A 19,722-nucleotide genomic window follows, 5' to 3' on the forward strand; every position below is an offset into this window, starting at 1 on the left:
CTGCTCATTTAGAAAAGTATGAAACAAGAACTGAGCTGCAGTAGTGAAAGGTAAGGGGGAGAAGCTGTAACATGTCGCCACTACATACTTTCATACATTCATCTAACTTTACGCACTGATAGTGGAATAAAACATGTGAAATAAACAAGTAAGGGACTGTATGAAAATTATTGGGGGGCAGAAATGGGGAGGTCTATGTATTTTTTCTTTATTGTTGAAGGGAGGGTAGTCTGACTCTTGGGGAGAGCAGGGGATCGTATTTTATTCAGTTTTTTTTCCAGCACAGATTTATATTTTAGTATTATTCTATATTATTATTTGGAATCCAGGGGCAGGGCCAAAATAAGTGCTCCATCAGGAGCCACAGAGCGACTGTCTGTGCCAAAATCATTCATTCAGTGACAGTAATAGTTTATTTAGAAGCTTTTTACTCAAAAATCCAGTCGCAGTAATATTCAACATTGTTTTTTTTGTCAATTTATAATTCCACTTCTAATGTGCACACAGGCTATAGTGGAAATAATTAATCCATCAATATATTAAGATTTATGCTGAGGTACATCTTCTTGCAATTATTTATGCTTTGCCTCTTTTACTTATCAATAATGAAAGGAACTGTACAAATTCAGTTTTATTCCTTAAAGGTATGGGAGGGTTATGTTTAAAACTGAAACGTAAGGTTTAGCCCCCCTCCCCACCTGAATAATTTTTGTACAGTCCCTAAAATGATGAAAATACAGTATAAGGCCTGGGGGCTGTATAGCCATATGTAAGTGGTATTTCCAAGGATAATCCAATACTTTGAAGTCCCTGTCAAAAACATGTGTGATGTATAGCCATGCACATGAATTTACTTTTACTGGAGGCTAAATGCTTGACGTATCTGGGCCAAGTATCGCAGTCTTACTTGACCTTACTGAACTTTTAAAATTGCTGCTGCTGTGACAAGATCAAGCCAAGTGCAAGTTCAACAATGCTTCTGCTGGAGTAATGGAGAGGCCTAATGGCAGAAGAAGCGCTTGAGTCAGTCACCACTATAAATAAAATACACACAGAGATAAGAGGGGGATTTCACTCAATTTTAGTCTTCAATCTGTATAATTCAACATGCAGAAAGCTGACAGCTGGACACTCCAGCTCCACAACTCCCCACACGTACTGAAAGCAAAACTGCAAAGCCAAACCAGAGCATCAACCAGCCATTTTACACAACAGGCACCTTTTTCACTCCTGACTGTGGAGCTGTACATTCTCCTCTCTCCTGTGTCTGACTATTAAAACAATATGGTTTGAGCCATTAAATCGGGAGGAATCTGCATTAGATTACTTTCAACTTTTAGCTACGCGCTCCAGTGCTTCCCACCGTCCCTGCACTCATTATGGATTCGAAAATCTATTTCGTTCCACTTCAAATTCCTAAAATTACAGAATTAACAGGGTCCCTAGAGGAAAGCTTCCATCACAGCTGGAGTCAGTATGTCTAAAAACTCAACTTTTCCTGCCAACAAAGTTGGAGAACTGCTGGTTAGAACCAAAAATAATGGTCTAGAGAGTCAACCAGTGTGCTGCTGCAGAGAGACGCCTTTACTCACCTTAAAGTTGTTTCCTTCAACACCACTAACTCGGTATTTTACCCCAGTTATGCTCCATGGGGAAAACTCATAGTCGCTGCGTTGCTTTGTTGCCGTTTAGTTTGGTTTTCGGGTGACACCGAGGAGCCTCAATGTCCCCGAACTCTGTCGGTTACATGGTTTGATGTCGGACAGAGACGGAAACACTGGTTTGGATAAAACCACTGAGGTGTGAGACCCGGAGAGGAAGGACGAGGAGGCGAGCCGCGGTAATATGACGCCTCTGCCTGATTGGCTGAGGATGTAATTTCACCTTGACTTTTAATTACACGTTTTAAATTAGATAACATCCGAGGGCCGTGTAACGCTTATCAGTTCAAGTTTCCATATTAAAAAAAATGTAACATTTGGCTTTATTAATGGTAAATAAGATGATGAACGAACTGAACCGAATCACTCCCTGAAACGATCCGTTCTCAGTGAGCTCGGTTGAGCTCCAGGGGCGCGGACCTGGGACAGAGACGCACTCCGAGCGCGCGATTCAAGTCATTCGTTCGCAGGAGAAATGGGGTGTGTTCAAGACAGCTAACACACACCTGATTCGGGTCGCTAACATTTAGCTGCAATAATTCAACAACATTGGTCATGGACAACAATATATAACATTATCGCTAAGTTAACATTTAACGTTAGACACACACACACACACACACACACACATACACACAAAAGAAAAGAGGACAACTAGAAGGATGTACTGAGCGTATGTGTGGGCACGTTTTTGTTACATCTTGGGGACCTTTTCCGGTATAAACACCGACCTCTGTGTGTGTGTGTGTGTGTGCTGCAGTTTACGATGAAACCTGCAATATGACAGACGTGCTGTACATGACAGTTTGCAAACGGCATCTTTATCCAACTGAATTCAGCTCACTGCGTCCTTAACGAACGACCGTTCTCAGTTCGAGCCGTGTTTCCGCTCAGTGAGCGGGACCACGCAGTCGGAGCTCCGGTCAAGCACTGAACGATTCGGTGAACAAATCTTTTTAAACGGCTCTTTTTAATGAACGATTCTAATGATTCTGATACACTGAAAAGAACTGCTTTCCCCATCACTTCTGGCCATCGAACACATCTAAGTCCAACATTTACTCTCCTGTTAGCTCTGTTTTGGTCTCCACCAACTCCTGAGAGAAATAGGTTACCTTATAGCTGCTAAAATGCTCCTCTATGTTCACCAGCTAGTTGCTAACTTTGTTCATGTTTAGTGCTAGGCAGTGTACAGTTGGTATATCAGAGCAGAAAACAGCAGTGATTTGCCAGCTGTAAAACGAAAACAAACAGATTAAAGGTGTTAAAATGCTTAGAGCTGAGGGGAACTGTGGAGTTGAATGATAATTATCTGCGTGTCCATCATTATGAGGAACCCCTTTCACATTACATATAGTCAAATGGCCCATTGTTAATGTAAAGATATTGATTGGTGCAGCTTTAACAAGTTTTGGGTTGCCATATTGTGAAAAATCCCCATGGTTGGTATTTATCCAGTCTCCAGCCTTTTGTCAGTTTAGCTCATCAGGAAGAGCCTCCAGCGGTTTTTCATTAGTATAAATCCTTTATAAATGATGCCGTATTAGAAAGTGATACTGAATATTTAATGAATGTTATAGTAAAACCATCAAACTTGATGAACTATCAGTTTTTAACACACTATTATTGTCAGAATATTAGAGGTTAAATCAGCTTAAAATGATCATTGGTACTATATACTGTAAATAAATAATAAAAAGTATGTAGATAACGCAGGATTTTTCAGTCTCTTCAAAAAAGTAAAGGAAAATATGCTGAGTATACTGCATGTGTCTCACTCTGTTGTTATGATAACTTGCTGTCAAAATAAAGTTCATGATGAAGTCATCAGTCCAGTGAACGGCTCATAAAGACATGGGAAAACGATTTGTGTATGTAAATCAGTTTATTGCAAGAAGACCACTGGGAACAAGACCATCATCTTCATCTCTCTCTGGCTCTGAGCTCTGCCCAGAGGTCCTCATCAACAAAAATGAGGATTTACAAACAATTCAAAAGACATGAGCATAAAATGACATTAATTAGCTGAAAACTAACTGTTGTAGGCCTACATTCTAAATACTGTATATATCTCAAATATAACTGCTCATCAGAAGTTATTCCAACATCATTTATAATAGCATATCCCTCTGATATGTACAGCATAATCAAGACAGGGCCTTTTTGATCTTGCAAATGCATTAAAATTACACACAAAAGAATCTGAATTATGAAAGAGGCATGCAAACCGACCAGTATTTTGTCTCTATGTAGTCTACCTGAAAATATACCCAAACCACTTTCTACTGAGTGTAAAATAACAGCCATCTCTGAAGACGTCACACAGCTCTACAGCACTCTCCTGTGGCTGCAGGAGGAGCATCAACACCTACAGAGGATGCTTTTAACTTATCAGCAACTCTATTAACCTGAGAATTCTCAATACGAATCCTGCAAGGTAAAAAATAAAATAAAATAATAATACATATCTTCCACATTTTGTTTGAACACATGCTGAAACAGAGTGGCAATACTGCTGACAAAGGTGTTTCTTTGGCTCAAATACAAGCAGGAGAATGGCCACAAGCATTGGTTTTGAAGCCTCAAATACAAGGGATGGCACGAGAGTTTAAGCACTGTGTTTAAGAAACAAAATGTTGTGAAAGTTCAAAGGGTGGTGTGCCATCAGCACGCAATTCCTTTTTTTTATCTGAAAGTGAATCTTTTACATCCACGATTCATCACTAATTCAACATGCGAGGGGGATTAGCAACAGCCTCCACCCATGTTAGGACCAGTGAGAAAGATCGCATTTTCAGTCCATCTCACCAAATCACAACATCTCCACGTGCATCATCGTCAAAAACCACCGTGTTTGTACCAATATACAAATGTTGCGATATCTTTTCAAACTATACATAACTTATAAATTATAAAGTTCTATTCTTAAATATAAACAACATCAAGTCAGTTTCCAGTACTTAGATTATATATTAGGTATAGTACATTGTACAGTTCCGTCGTCAAAGAGCGGAGAACGTTCCATTTAATACACTGTACATGATCCAAAGAGCTGAAACTGGTGGTTAGACATGATCTTTGAATAAATTAATTCATAAATAAATCATGATTATGTCTTCCCAGTAACAGTGGTGTCCTTGGTTCCTCTCGAGACTGGGACACACACACACACACACACACACACACACACACACACACACACACACACATGCACACAGTGCACTCGAGCTGACTCTTAAGTCCACATCTATGACCTTACTCCTATTCTAAAAATACTTTTGGCTTTAAGAAGTAACAATGTTATACTCAACTCAGAGACTAAAACCTAATTATTTAATATCGTACAAGAGGTCTACCGTCTAGAGGGAACTTTAAATTCAGTAGTTACATGTTAAGAGTACCTGCAGAGGCTTTGCAATGATAGAATAATATCTCTAATAAATAAAGTGACAGTGCTGGATGTCAGATCCAGGGAGATCCCTTTCCTATGTGGGTTTTATTAAAAGAAAATAAAGCCCACATCTACACGGATATGCCTGTAGAGAGACAGAAAAACGAACAGGAATAGACCCTATGTGAATAGTGTTAAATATCTAGATTCTCTCAGTGCAAAGCTAGAGCTGACTTGTGGCTAGTACAGCATGCTGTGTTGGCTGATACTGAGCTTGGGAGACATGTTGAAGCATTTTGAGTGTATTACTGGCATAACAAATCACTAAAGTATAACAATATTGTCACTGTCATCGCATCATTCAGATTTGCAAGACTGATCCAGTTGTGCATAAGAGAATCCCATATATCAGCTAATATTAGTACTTATATAATCCTCAAATATATACAGAGAAAGCCCGTTTTTACTTAAAAATACCTTAATCGTGTGCTTATATCCAAATTTGTACAAAGAGTAACAAACAATCCAGCTAAAAATCGCTGTTAGCGCAGGATTTCTCTCTTTCGGCCAGTCAGTCAGTTACAGTAGCAGCTTCTTCACCAACTAACTATGGGTGTTAATACAGTTAAGTTCACTCCAGCCAACCTTTCAGTTCATTAGATGATTGGCAGCAATCTCTGCTGCTGGGACTTTCATTTCACGCCTCTTGTCCGGTCCCAAAAAAACTAAACTTCCGGTGTCTTCTCTCTTGTGTCTATTGCACCAAAGATAAATCATATAGAGCTCTATTTTTCTATTTGGAAAAATAAAAAGGTAGGACTTGGTTCCAAGGCGCCAAGAAACTGGAAACCTGATGAGGTTTCCTCCATTAACCAACCAGGAAGAAGAAGAAGAAGAAGGAGGGAGGTCAGTGGATGTCTCGGCACATAGGAAGGTTGACGAAGATGAAGACGTTGAACTCGATGAGGATGGAGAAGCATAGAAAGATGGCGTACAAGACAAGGCAGGCCAAGCCCAGTCGCCAGTCCAGAGTCCATTTGTTCAAATGGACACCGAGAACCTGCAAGCAGGAGAGAGAGAATTTGTGAAATCTTAACTACAGTACAAAGTAAACAGGGGAGGCAGTTAGCATGTGGGTGTCGTGCTGTCAAACTACTGAGAGATTAGCAGAATTGTATTTAAACAATTACTGTTTTATTAGCACTTTTGAAGTGGACAGAGGCTAGACCAATGGGAGAGACTGGCGATGCCATGCCACAAAGGTCATGGGTGTAGGTTTGGTTTCAAAGTTGGTAGGGACACAAGGATGGGGTGGAATATGGAAAAGGGGAGCAGGTACATCACAAGATATGGTATGGATAATTTTGTACATTTGTTTGCTGTGAACTGTGCTGTCTGGGTGTTAAAAGTAACAAAAAGAGATCTATCTAAAATTTCTATCTAACTAATGCAGTGCTCGTTCGGGGCGTGGCCGTTCGGAGCACGCCGATTGTTTGGCTCCCAGAAGTGCTGCTTGCAGCGTTCTTGAGAACCGCTCATACTTGACACTGCACTCACACGGGTCCTCAGCAATACACCCGCCAAGCGTGAAGTCGATCGGATGAACGGTTCTCGAGATATGCGAAGGACAGTCATACACACATATATACATACAGACAGAGATTCCTTCCTTTATAGTTAGCTGATGCTGCTACAGCGCTACCTATTGGCCAAATGGCACCAAATTTGTCATGGTCACTCCGACATCATATCTACACATTCAGCGTTCAGTAGACATGACATTTTTTGTAATATAAGCCTAGTTTAACATTAGGTTTAACACTGAAAACATTAAGATGGTGGCTGGAGGGATGCTCCCACTCTGATGCAGAGTTAGTACTTCTATATTCTACTGAAATGTTAGCGTTTCTTTGTTAACTTGTTCAATAGCAAAACTGTATAGATTATCAAAAATCCCCAAAAGTAACTTTTTCCAGCTTGGTCCAGAGATGTCTGTACCAAATTTGGTGACAATTGCTCAAAATTTGTAGGAGTAGCGAAAAAACTGATTTGGTCAAAATTCAAAATTTCAAATGGGCGTGGCTTATATGGGTAGATTCATCTGGAACCACAGAGTCCAGGGAAAAAAATATGTTTCTGAGACAAAAGTTATAGGCCAAAACGTAAAATTAGTTGTTATAGAGTCACCATCTGGCCAAATTGCACCAAATTCGACACTGCACTCCCTTGGGTCCTCAGCAATACACCCGCCAAGTGTGAAGTCGATCGGATGAATGGTTGTCGAAAAAATCAAAGGACAGACAGAAAGAGATTCCTTCCTTTATAGTTAGATTAGTGCAGAGACCATCGCTCTCCATTGACTTGTGTGAAGGTGCCTCCTTGTCACTTCGGTCTGCTAGCAAACAAGAACCCAGAACTAAGTTTTTATAAGCTGCCGGACCGACAAACTGAGCTTCTAAGAAGACAAAAGTGGATACAGGCAATAAGACGTGAAGCATCAGCTGGAAGAATAGGAAAACTGTGGGATCCTGACACTCAGTTATGGGTGCAGCAAGCATTTTGTCACTGGTCAAATATTCAAATGTCAGTTTTAGGCTAACTATATTTCTGTAAGTTAAACTAAAGCATTTTGACAGTATGCAACTTGTGTTCTAGTGGAATGTGGATATAGCAGAAAGCTATGCAGTATTATGTTTGCGAGTGCTTTAACTAACTACAATTGCAGTTCTCCAAGAGAAGCAACGTGCAACACTGAGATAGACAATATTAATCCACTCACACTAATCCAAATTAATTTCTAGATTCCAGGCCTGGAATATGTTTCAGTGTATTGAAAAACAGTAGTGAGTTTATTAAAACTGTACACTGAATCAAGCACATCATGTTTAATTAGGAAAGTAGTTTAAAAACACACACACAAAGGGCAACCTTTAGAAAAAGTACAATTAGCTGATAATTTGCCTGATCAGCCACCGTCAGTAATACACACAATAACACACATTATTAGACTGTAAATCATCAATCAAACCAATAACTAACTGCAGTCAACATCACTTCTTGTCAAGTCGGCATCAATATAATCCGTAAAGATAAACTGTATTTCTGTTGCCTCAGCTTGGAAACTTGGATAGTCCACCTACAGATAGGTCATAGAGTATTTGTAACATTTCAACTGTTTCACTGTCTGTAGATGTTTAGCAGATTATCAATAAAGTATATGTGACAATTCATGAACATATCCTAACAGAGATGTTTTTGTGCCTAAACCTAACCAAAACTTTATTTGTGAAACTGTTGAATCTAAACTAATAAGCTGCTGAAATGTTACAAATCCTCTATATAAACTGTCTGTATACGGACTATCCAAGTAAAGTATAACCCAACTCACTATCATTCTCCGTTGTTTAGCTGCACTATTTTAGTGGGAGAGGACCGTGGGAATGAGATGCGAACCGTTTCAAAAATTAAGATTTGTCATTAAAATACGTGCTGGTTGGTGGATCAGATACACGCCGAATTGACTCGTAACACTGTTAATTCACTGTCTATCATGTTTGTGTGATGGTAGGCCGCTTTGAGGAGCTTTTTCGGCCGTTACCAAAGCAACTACCCGGTTTGCTGCTTCCCGTTTCATGGTGGAGAGATATATGCGCAGACGGAGAGAAAAAAGTTTTTTGACAGCGAGGTGTCATTTGTTTATTTCTATGATTTCAAAACAAATTAGTTGATGAAGGAGTCACTGGGAAACATGAGTATGTGTTGAGTGTCCAAACCATGGATGTATTATTTGAACTCGATACCGGACCCCAAAATGGTGCCTATTCATTCCAATGTGACTTGCTTGGTCTGGCGCATACGGCAAAAAAGTTTTCTAGCTTCCGGGTTTACTTCCGGGGTATGCGGCCCACTGAATATGTGCAGTAGTGTTTCGCCCGCTGGCCCCGCCCGTGACATCCCGCTTGGCCTATACACTTTACATTGTGATGACGTCACAGATTTTAAAATCGTTTTACAAATATAAAACCTCAATGGATCAAAATTTCCAGTATCCAGTTCTCTTTATACATCCATGGTCCAAACATGTTTTCGCTATAATATTAAACACGTCACGTGTTCAAATTGCACCATTTATATTTAGATGCCAATATAGTAATTTCTAAAATCAAGTCTATTCATCTATTCAAAAGACTGTGAGCTAGCTTAGGCAGTCAACTCGAGTCCGCTACTACTAACACATGACATACTCTTCTTACTGCAGCATATATCCAACACACCTTTTTCATAATGGCAGTGTACTTAAAGGTAACCTGTCGAGGTTTGGACCTCTAGCAGCGCTATGGAGCTGTTTATTTATGAACGGGTCCCTGTTTTGTTTGTCTCGTGCACACACACGAGGACACGCAGCATGCACACATGGGTGACGTCGATATGCAGTCCAGCCAATGATTTCACACCATTCCACTGATCAACAGGTGGCGGTAACACGCCAAGAAACCCAGCAATGCATCAACAAAGGCAGAGAAGAAGAAGACAGCAAGCTAGTAAACATGAAAGTAAACAACGCTGGACTCAAAATAAATCGGCTTTGCGAATGTTTGCTGCCATGCCTGCTGCCACAGCGCTGAAAACTATGCTGTCACTTGCTGCTGCTGCTGCTTATGCTCTTAAAGCATTACATAAGCCCCACCTCCACCCCAGCATCCACCTGTAGGCTCTGCGACCACGTTCCCCTAGGGGGGGAAGTTATTTTCATCACTCCCCACTCCCTGCTTTGCTGAGCTTAGTGTTTCCTTGTGAGCAGTGACAAGGTGAGATCCTAGACGCCAAATGTCATTGCTGTACATATTCTGCATTCAATTAATCATCCATTCCACGAGTTCTTTTTATCATTTCTCTCAATCCATCATTTTGTCTCCATCATCCTAGCTAAATAGCTACATAGAATAGAAATTTATGTTCAATTCCACAACACAATTTTACATCACAAGGTGATGTTGAGTGACTCAATTCATGTGTAGTGATCTTGGCCCGTAGTGAGCTGACTCTGTGCTTGTCTATAGCACAGTGCAGATTTCACTGAACAAAAATGAAAAACTGTATCAGCCTTGCGACTAAAACCCAAAATGATTGGTAGGGATATTTTAGCTTTCCTGGAGGTTGGTAGGGACGCAACCGTATCATCCCTATGCCTATGGTTGGATTCAAAAATACAAAGATCTTGGATGAATGTGCTTTAGCCCCCAGAACTGCCAGGACAGCCCAGTTCAGTAGACTGTCTGGTACTTACTGTGAAGAATACTGAGGCTAGTAGGAGTCCAACAGAGAATATGAGACCTCTGCTGTTAAGATGGATCTGAGGAGACAAACAAAGAGATATACTGTCAGGGTTCCTAAATGCATTAAAATGTAGGTTTAAAAAAAAAAAGTCAGGTCAAAAGAAAAGAAGGCAGTGGCTGTTACTCTGTCCTGATACACACAGATTTGCATCCTGTATTTATGCAGCCAGACTTTTATTACACCTATTCCAAAAATGTTTTTCTCATGTGAAGAGTAAGCAGCAGGCCAATTAAAACATAATATCTTGTCAGTGTAAGGTGATAAACTGTGCAGTGCCCCAACAAATATTGTGTGGGTGTATTTGTGTAAAACACTAAATCATAAACTCCCTCACTGCTCTGCACTGAACATTACAGACTACTGTTCCCGTCCTTCATGAACACAGCTCCGTTCTATTCTAGTCCAGCAGAATCTCCTCTGGCTGAGCTGAGAAGCACTCACGTTGGAGCCGTAGTCGATGCAAAGTGTTTGCAGTGCCCAGGGCAGGCCCAGGCCCACCAGGATGTCAAACACATTACTGCCTATGGAGTTGGAGATGGCCATGTCTCCCAGACCTGAGGCAAGGAGAGCAACACTGTCAAGGTCTGTATACAGTCAGGAGACAAGTCAATTATGACAAGCAATATTCTGCTGTGTAACACCACTCCTTCTCTTAACAGCGTTTATGCATTTATTTATACCCATTAAGCATGGGTGTGTGTGTGTGTGTGTGTGTGTGTGTGTACCTTGCCGTGCGACTATAACACTAGCCATGCAGTCTGGGACGCTGGTGCCTGCTGCTAGAAAGGTGATGCCCATGATAACATCAGGAATGCCGAGAGTGAAGCCGATCACAGTCACCTGAAACCAAACATTTTTTTCTCAATACACTTTTTTATATATAGTTCAGCAGTACAGTAAATCAAATCAAGACCACAACTGAAAGAAGTTCCCATCTGGAATTAAATTACAGTAGGATAAGAGAGTTTTATGCACCTGTAAAAAATGCTAATACAGATTAGCACAAAATGTAACAATCCTCAGAGTTTTCCTCCTCTTCATGATTATCTCCACTTTGACAATGACGATACTAAATGAACTGAGTATAGATCAGCTATCTCTGGGATTCAGTTAGTCACTCTGTTTTATAGAAAGAGCATGTTTCTTGCATTGCACCAGTCTCATTAAGGGATTGCACAAACATTATCGGGCTGGGAAGGGGGGCTGAACATTATGTTTTCACTTTTAAAAAAGCAAGAACCTCTCCAGTCTTATTAATATTTTCACTACACCCTACCGTTGAAAAACACCCTCTCCCAATAACTTAAAATAATACAACAGTACAATACAATACAGTATTGAATTAGTACAATTCGTTTCCCCATTAATAACTAAAAGTACATAAATAATTTAGAATGGTGTACACTATAAGTGGAATTAGCAATTGCCAAAATTATTGCAAAAATGGTGCATCTGAACATTCCAGCCACTTGCAGTAACAGTTGTTACTGTATTACTGTGAGTGAAATAATATCAGGAGGCACCTCTGGGGCTGTTGTCCAAATAATAAAAATGTATATGAATTTAAATTCATTAGTTGCCAATGTGTTATGCTAAACTTGCATTATATTATAGGCTAACATTTCACTTTACTGTAGTTCTGCTTTCTGTTATGATGCAGATTTAAGTGGCAGTGGAAGCTGCTGTATGCTGGTGAAAAATGTGGCACACTCTGGAGAGATAATGTTGAATCACTAATAACTATAAAGATCCACGTCTGTTCTGTTTCTCAGACCTGATATATTGGTCCTACTGCATATTAGCAACTAGTTGAATTTGATGAGGAAATTAAAGCCCTGATACAGACAAAGGATTATCGTCCTCTGAATATGGCCAAACACACCTTTATGATGTAACTGTTTAATAGTTTCATCAAATATTTTTTGTACAGTCGCTTAAACTAAAACTAAAAGCCCTAAAGGACAATATCTCCCAGTTTCATGGAGGCGGTTTTAACATTCTTTAAATCAGCATGTTAGTGAGTGAGAATGCACTGACCATCCAGACCATGATGTAGGAGAGGCCAGCGATCCAGATGGTGGCGGTGAAGAAGGAGACCATGAACCATCTCTCCCAGCGGCGCTTGGCACAGTTGGGCACGGTGAAGAACAGAAGCAGGGACAGCGGCCACATGGTCAGCCATTTCAGCTTGTTACACACCCCAGCTGGAGGGAGAAGGAAAAAGAAGGGATAACAGATGTGATGATGGCTTCAGTGATAGCACTAGTAACAAATATTTATTGGAATTGATCATGTTTTTTCATCTGTGCTGTACCTGGAACTTTGAAAGGCAGCAGGGGGCCATTATTGTCATCTTCTCCCTCTCCTTCCTCGTCATTCTCATTGTTCTCATTATCCTCATTTTCATTCTCTGTCTCGTTCCCAGACTCCATTCGCTGAAGTCTGCATCTCCCGTTCGGACCCTGGTCAGATCCGCCCATCCCATTCTCTAAGCCCCGCCTCCCCTGAGCCCTGGCGGATGAGTCAGAGTCGCCGTTAGTGATGCGGTTGACTCTAGTCTCAGTGGTGTTGATCAGTCTTTGCCTCTGGAAATGATTATAGGACATTATTATAAACAAGATTAAGCTTTGACTACAATACTTACATTAACACAGTTGGACATTTTGTATTCCTGTTGTGTAGCATGAATAGTAGTGAGTCAGATTCAGTTTGAGTCCCAGTTAACTGCTCTAGTTCGTTTAATTTTTTATTTATATTATAGAAATCAGAAAAAAGTCCCTAATATTTGCCTGAAGCAGAAGTTAATGTTCTTTTTTCTTCTTTCTGTCAAAAGCCCAAATTTGGTCGTTTGTTTGGTTTGGATTTACATCCAGACTGAAATCTGCAGCAGACAGGTGTGAGAGAAAGTGTTGGCTGTAATATCCAAAAGAAAATTAACATTCATTCCACTCCTTCTTCTGTGGAACACAGACAGTGTTATTTGGTTTGTATTTATGCTAAGACTCTGGTTTGGCAGGGTTTTTCAGGGATTTTTCAAAATAAACTTAAGCTGACAAAACTATATTTCTCTTGAGGGCAGCTTTGCTGCTTTTCAACAACTCCAATTTGAAATAACCTGTAGCATGTAAAAGTACATAACTCAACATAGAGTTGAACTCAGTGTACACACATGTGAGTCCATGTATAGTTTAGTGCATATATACCTCATTGATAAGCATGCGAGAGGCCATGGTGAGCCGGGTTCTGGGGGAGAAATGACTGGTGATCATGATCCTCATGCCGGCCTCAGAGAAAGACAGCTGGTGGGGGTATGCAGACAGCAGCTCATCCACCATCAGCACCGACGGCTTACAGTGGAAGTTAGCTAGAGAGAAATAACACAAATGTTCATCTGACTGTAATGCTGATTGTTTACTTTTTAGTCCAACTGAAATCACAAAGTCATCCTTTTTTGCAGTCAAAAATGTGAAAGTGATTTCGAAATATATTGCCAACATTTTCTTATTATTGAAAGAAGCAGTTTTTCCAGGCCTGAAATATGAAAGATCTAGAGTGCCTGTTGTCATAGTTTTGGGGTTTTGTCCTGTTTCCTGTTTTATTTTGAAGTGTTCTCCTCTCGTCGTGTGTCTTCTTGTTTTACTTCCTGTCTTTGTTTGCTTTTCCCTCCAGTTTAGATTGTTGGCCCCGCCCTGATTAACTGTACCTGTGTCTCGTTTTCTCCCCTACCTAAGTGTATTTAGTCTGAGTTTTTTCCCTTGTTCGGTGTCAGTTTGTCATTTGTGTTTTCAGTTGTACCCATGTCAAGCATCCCAGCCTTGTTCTGGTGTTTTTGTTCTTTGTTTTTCCTGGTCCTTCCCCGTGGACTGGGCTTTCCTGGTTTAAACCTTGCCTGACTCAACATACCCGTAAAGCCTGCTGTACACTTTCTGTTGCCATTAAATCACTGAACTTCACCAGCTCTGCCTCTTGTCTGCGTTTGGGTCCTATTTCCTCGTGTTCCTGAGTTCCCTGCTTGGATATCCACAACACCTGTAGGCCCCCAGCAGGCTGCAACAATGGTACAGTGTGAATTCCACCCTGTCTGTTGACATTGGTCAACAGGTCCCCTTCATTGTCACCAATAATTTTGTTCTGCTTATCAATGGCTGGAACTGTTGCAGCACCAGCATTAACAATGTCAGCCATAGTAGGTTCATGTGATCATTTCCCTGTACACCATCTACCACACTTGTTAGGGCAGGGTATGATCCCCAAGTCCTGTCAGAGAGAACACAGAAATGTAAGAGGTTATCTCCCCCAGAGGTATTTCCTCTGCAAAACTCTGAAGATTCGTGAAGGTCCCTGCTGGCTACTGTGGGGACCATTTTAACGCTGCACATTCAAACGCATCCAGCATGGCAACCATCTGCTGAACCAACTGTCACCTGCCGCCCTCTCTACATCGCCCACTCAGCAGACCCCGAGGTACAAGTTAGCATGTGGGACTGGTTCTCTCTGGGGCAGCACTCAGAGAATCAGATGCAGAACAAGCTGATGGAGCAGGCTGTGCTGAAGTAAGTTGGAGGCTGGAAGGATGTGCGCAGGCCTTAGCCAACATCTTGTGCTGCTTTCTTCTGTTTGCTGTTGTGTTCCATAATATACCTTACCTTTGAGGTTAGAGAGACAGAAGATGCAAACATTAGAGTAATCTGTGGAAGTGCTTGGTGGCAAAAACAGTCCCTCCTTTGACAGTTGAGGACCCAGGAGGTTTTCCTTATCCTTCTGGTGGCCAGTCCCACTGAGCCAAACAGACTCTGATGCAGACCATGAGTAAAGCCATAGCTAAAGGCATCGTCAACATCCCTGGTAAGGTATCATGCTATGCGGGATTCTCCTGCTCACAAGGAGGATTTATAGGAAGATACACATCCATCTGCTCCAATTGTATCCTGCCACCATCAACTAGGCCAACAGGAAGACTACAGTGTTACTGGGTAGAGTCACCTTCTCCTTGGTCTGCTGGGGAGACCAGTTAGCAGAACCGGATGCAAGGTGGGCAGCAACCACGCTAATAAGCAGATGACTGCTCTGCTGAGGGAACGTTGTTCATTTTACTCAAGTGAATTCTGGCCCATCTACACACTCCTAGAGTTTGTCAAGTTTAGGGAAGACACTGGCTTGATCTGCAGCTGATTTGTAGCTTTCCACTTAAAGTGTCTGTATGGAGGGCCAGGAGGTGGAAGCTCAGTGCTCAGCATGTTAGCAGTGGGCTTCATCAAGTAGAGGAAGTTCTTCTTCACCAATAAGGGGATCGGGGATCTGTTTGTGGCCATGATCTCACCATATACGCAGCCCAGAAACAGACAGCATGGTGCAGCTTTAGCATTGAGGATCTATGCTGGCAATCATCCCAGGACATAACAGACAGAACTTAAAGTCAATAAAGTCATCCTTGACTGTCTTATCCTGGAGCTGAACAAAAATAGATGAGGAGTGGTGCCCCAGCTGACTTTATGTTTATGTAAATTTCAGTGCGCAGAGATGAGCAGCTAAAACCACAGAGTCCTGTTAGAGGGCAAAGCCTGTGTAAAATAGAGCAGATTATGTTACCTTTCTTGAGCAGGACTGCAGTAGCATCACACGTGACATTATCCTCCAGATCAGTGCTTCCTGTCAGCCCATTGGCCAGATTCATAGAGCTCTTCTTTCGACGGTCAAAGTAGCGATGTGCCCTGCCGTTAAACCTGGCAATGACAAATGAATGAGAAGGGGCCACAACTAAATGCAACTTATCAATTAACATTATTAGCAGTTTCTGATGATGACACTCACTTCATGATGAGGATGTAGACTGCATACATGAGGACCAGGACAAGAGACTCCCACCTGCACACAAACACAAGGTCAGTCAAATGTATACAGTGATTCAGTATTTTAAAAAAACCCATAACTGTATATTGAGGCTGCTAGAGACAATATCATTACGTACCAGCACACCTTCTCATCGTAGATGAACTACAAAGGCAAGACAAAGAGGACACAAAAGGACAGAAAGGAGGCAGAAATAGAAAGTTCAATTAATTCTGCATTTCAACATCTACTCCACTAGAGGGCACGACCAATCCACAGCTCTGACAGCCAGAAAAAGGTCAAAGCATGACCTCTTGCTTCATTATACCTAATTTAAAGACAGGAAGGCACTGAAGAAACAGATAGTTCCTTTTTTATTTTGAAATCCCTCGTGAGCTTTCCTCTGTAGCATGCTGCACACGGAATATGTGAAATCATGGATTATGCTGTGACACGCTGTCATATCACAATGGTGTGATTGTTCTGCTGATTTATCTTTTGATTTATCGTGTTTGTGTGCACGATGGTTAGGTTAGAAACTTTATTGTCCACGATGTGAAAAATTGTCTTTGGCTTCACCATGATATGAAAGAACACATCGGCTGGCCCATAGCATGTCAGGCTAACTGGAGTGAGCCATGTTCTATCTCTAACACAGACATATGCTGTGTGCCAATTCCACACTACATACTAACTGCATACAGTATGTACAATATACTGTTCTTTATAGTACACTGTTTTTACACTTAGTATAAAAGAAATAAACATACCTTACATACCAACTGTTTTGCCAATTAAACTTCACAAAGAGTAAGCTAAATGTTTTTCTAAACATTTAATACCAGCTGTTTTTGGAGCAATCTCTTTTAATTTTTTGCAGTAAGTAGAGCCTCCATTTCAGTGGTGGAGGAAGTATTTGCATCCTTTACTTAAGTAAAAATATATAAGCAAATGTAAAAGCATTCATTTTGCAAAAGTGTCATACATTATTGGATTATCATTATAGATGCATTAACATGTAAGTGGCCTTTTACTGTTGTAGTCGGTCGAGGTGGAGCTAATTGTAGCTACTTTATATGCTGTTGAGCAGTTTAGTCTATAACAAATCATCATACTTTGGCTGCTGATCATACATTTTGTTTAAAAAAATCTTAATAATGAATATGTTTTATTATTTATTATTATTTTCCTAAAATGTAAATCCGTACCTCAAAACTGTACTTAAGTACAATACTTGAGTAAATGTACTTAGTTACTTCCTACCACTGCTCAATTTCCTTTGTGCATTGCATTGTGGGACAATAGTGTCCATCAGCATACTCCTTTAGTAGTATGCTTACTTTTTTAGTATGCAAACTGACATTTTTGAGTATGTCCCTTTACCAGTGTGAGTACACTGCATACTCAAAACCTGCTTACAATTAGAATGTATTATGGATTTGGGACACAGCTTCAGTCTCTCATGATACTCCATACATACTACATGTTTTATCCAAACAAACACGCTTTACTACAGGGAGGATTGTTGTTATTGAAAAACCATAAACTACACTTTCAAATTGGCCTGATATGCTTGATAAGTAAGTGACAGTGTAAATATTTCTGCATATTAATGCAATCACCACACACTTGATCATGTGAGCTGTGTATTTTCATGCGAGTCTATAATCTCTTACCACAATGAGGGCTGTGATAGAAAATGTGTAATAAATTGAATCTCGGAGTAGAGCCCAATGAGAGAGCTTCACTGCCTGCAAGGAAAAAAGAAAACAGAGATAAGTACACTTACGAAATATGTATGCCGCTTCAATTCATACACTCTTATAGTAACACTTGTCCTTGCAGGAGTTTATGCAGCACTGTGACACAGAAACACATCTGACATCATTACCATACTGATGTAAACACAGGAGCTCTTGAGTTGACCTCCTGAATCACAGTCACTGAAAAAGCCAATTGCAAGGTACCATCCTACGTAGGAAAGGTGCCGGTGTATGCATCAACTTTATGTAATCAGATACAATGCAGTGACTAACACTCTCCCACACAGCGCTCACACCGTATACGTAAGTGGAGGGACAGAAGTCACATCTCGAATGTGCCACTCCCAGCTGTGGAATCGTTTGCTGCTGCGAGGCAGATGGTAGAGTTAGAGCATAAGAAAGCTTTTAAATGTTTGCTTGTACTCTGGTTCACTGTACAATAGTGCTTTGTAGAGGAAGCCTGCTATGAACAGCCAGCCAAGGGTAACAAACAGTAGTGAGGTGCAATGGCTGGACTTGAAGAAGATCTTACTGCACTTCATCCCTCCAAGCCCTGTAACGCCGCCTGCCCTTCTCCCTCATTATCTCACTATGATTACGTAATGCGCAATCTGGGATTGCATCACTGTTTGGAGTCCAGTGCATATATTTTTCAGAGCAGAGAGCTTATCCGTGTACTGCACTCATTTCCACGTCCCTGGCATGTCAGATAGCATCAGAGAGAGGCTGCGCTATATTGTGATATCTCTGTATCTCATGCAACACACAGCACTGAGGATGCAAAGCAGAAGAGAGATACAAATTATCAAATGTGTTCAGACTGATGGGATGTTGTACATGTGGCTGGTTAAGCAGATCGAGCACAGAGGAGAATATTAAAAAAAAAGTCACACAAACAAATGCATATAAAAATGTTTCCAATGTGTACTGGCACCAGACGTTTCACTTTTTGTACACTTTGTTTGTATTCAGGACAGTGGATGACTGTGGCATGAAAAGTTTTAATCCTCAACTTTGTTATTTTTCACGAGACAAGAGAGTTACATGACAAATCTGACTATACTGACACTCGTGAAAAGATGAAAATTTCAGAGGCAGAGAATACAGGAGTATGTTAGACAGCCAAGACTAAAAATTGCATGAAATACATACATAAAATCTACATGTAAAGTAAGTCGATGTGGTTCAACATGGATCTGATAGACTCATGCATGCATACATCAACAGTGTGTTTGTGTGTCCTGCATTCTTCTGCATAAACAAACATGTGCATGTATGCATGAGTACTTTCTCTCACTTTGTGTTTATGTGGCTGAATATTTAAAGGTGACATTATGCTGCTGGTTGTACTCTGTGAAAATGCCACCAGGTTAGCGGCGGGTTCGGCTGCAGCAGTGTAACGCTGCTATATCATACCTGGCCTGCGAAGAAGCCACACACACCGATTATGCAGAGGATGTTGAAGACAGCTGAACCCACGATGGTCCCCACACCCACGTCACCTTTGGTGATGAACACCCCTGGGGAGAGAATGAGCCAGAACACACACACACACACACACACACACACACACACACACACACACACACACACAGCATTATGACTCCATAGAGAGCATAGATGATGTGTTGTGCACTACTTGACATTTCCAGTTGCAGCACAGCATCTGCAGTGCTGACAAACACATGTCACACAACTGTCAAAACATATGTAAATAACTCGGCCATACTGGTCATGGATC

The 19,722-nt window shown here is 41.0% G+C and overlaps 2 protein-coding genes across 3 annotated transcripts in view; both read right to left on the reverse strand.

Annotated features, from left to right (window-relative positions):
* LOC122873704 (ras and Rab interactor 2-like) overlaps nucleotides 1-1,816 on the reverse strand; it is a 47,913-nt gene extending 46,097 nt beyond the window's left edge. The window contains exon 1 of one of the 2 annotated variants that reach the window (XM_044190776.1): nucleotides 1,593-1,815. The gene's annotated coding sequence lies outside the window, so the exon portion shown is untranslated. Of the gene's footprint in view, nucleotides 1-1,592 lie in introns of both variants that reach the window. The other variant, XM_044190777.1, reaches the window with a different exon arrangement.
* A 1,711-nt stretch (nucleotides 1,817-3,527) lies between these two features.
* The window catches only part of LOC122873706 (sodium/potassium/calcium exchanger 3-like), a 64,096-nt gene continuing 47,901 nt past the window's right edge, over nucleotides 3,528-19,722 (reverse strand). Inside the window, exons 6-17 of the mRNA XM_044190781.1 lie at nucleotides 19,398-19,501; nucleotides 17,895-17,969; nucleotides 16,358-16,383; nucleotides 16,201-16,254; nucleotides 15,979-16,112; nucleotides 13,593-13,753; nucleotides 12,704-12,974; nucleotides 12,427-12,593; nucleotides 11,115-11,229; nucleotides 10,831-10,943; nucleotides 10,340-10,405; nucleotides 3,528-6,112 (exon numbers count right to left, since the gene is read on the reverse strand). Of these exons, the coding sequence (XP_044046716.1) occupies nucleotides 5,960-6,112; nucleotides 10,340-10,405; nucleotides 10,831-10,943; nucleotides 11,115-11,229; nucleotides 12,427-12,593; nucleotides 12,704-12,974; nucleotides 13,593-13,753; nucleotides 15,979-16,112; nucleotides 16,201-16,254; nucleotides 16,358-16,383; nucleotides 17,895-17,969; nucleotides 19,398-19,501 (1,439 nt within the window). The 3' untranslated portion in view covers nucleotides 3,528-5,959. The remainder of the gene's footprint in view (nucleotides 6,113-10,339; nucleotides 10,406-10,830; nucleotides 10,944-11,114; nucleotides 11,230-12,426; nucleotides 12,594-12,703; nucleotides 12,975-13,592; nucleotides 13,754-15,978; nucleotides 16,113-16,200; nucleotides 16,255-16,357; nucleotides 16,384-17,894; nucleotides 17,970-19,397; nucleotides 19,502-19,722) is intronic.

The sequence above is a fragment of the Siniperca chuatsi genome, linkage group LG3 (genome assembly GCF_020085105.1).
Source record: "Siniperca chuatsi isolate FFG_IHB_CAS linkage group LG3, ASM2008510v1, whole genome shotgun sequence".
Classification (NCBI taxonomy): domain Eukaryota; kingdom Metazoa; phylum Chordata; class Actinopteri; order Centrarchiformes; family Sinipercidae; genus Siniperca; species Siniperca chuatsi.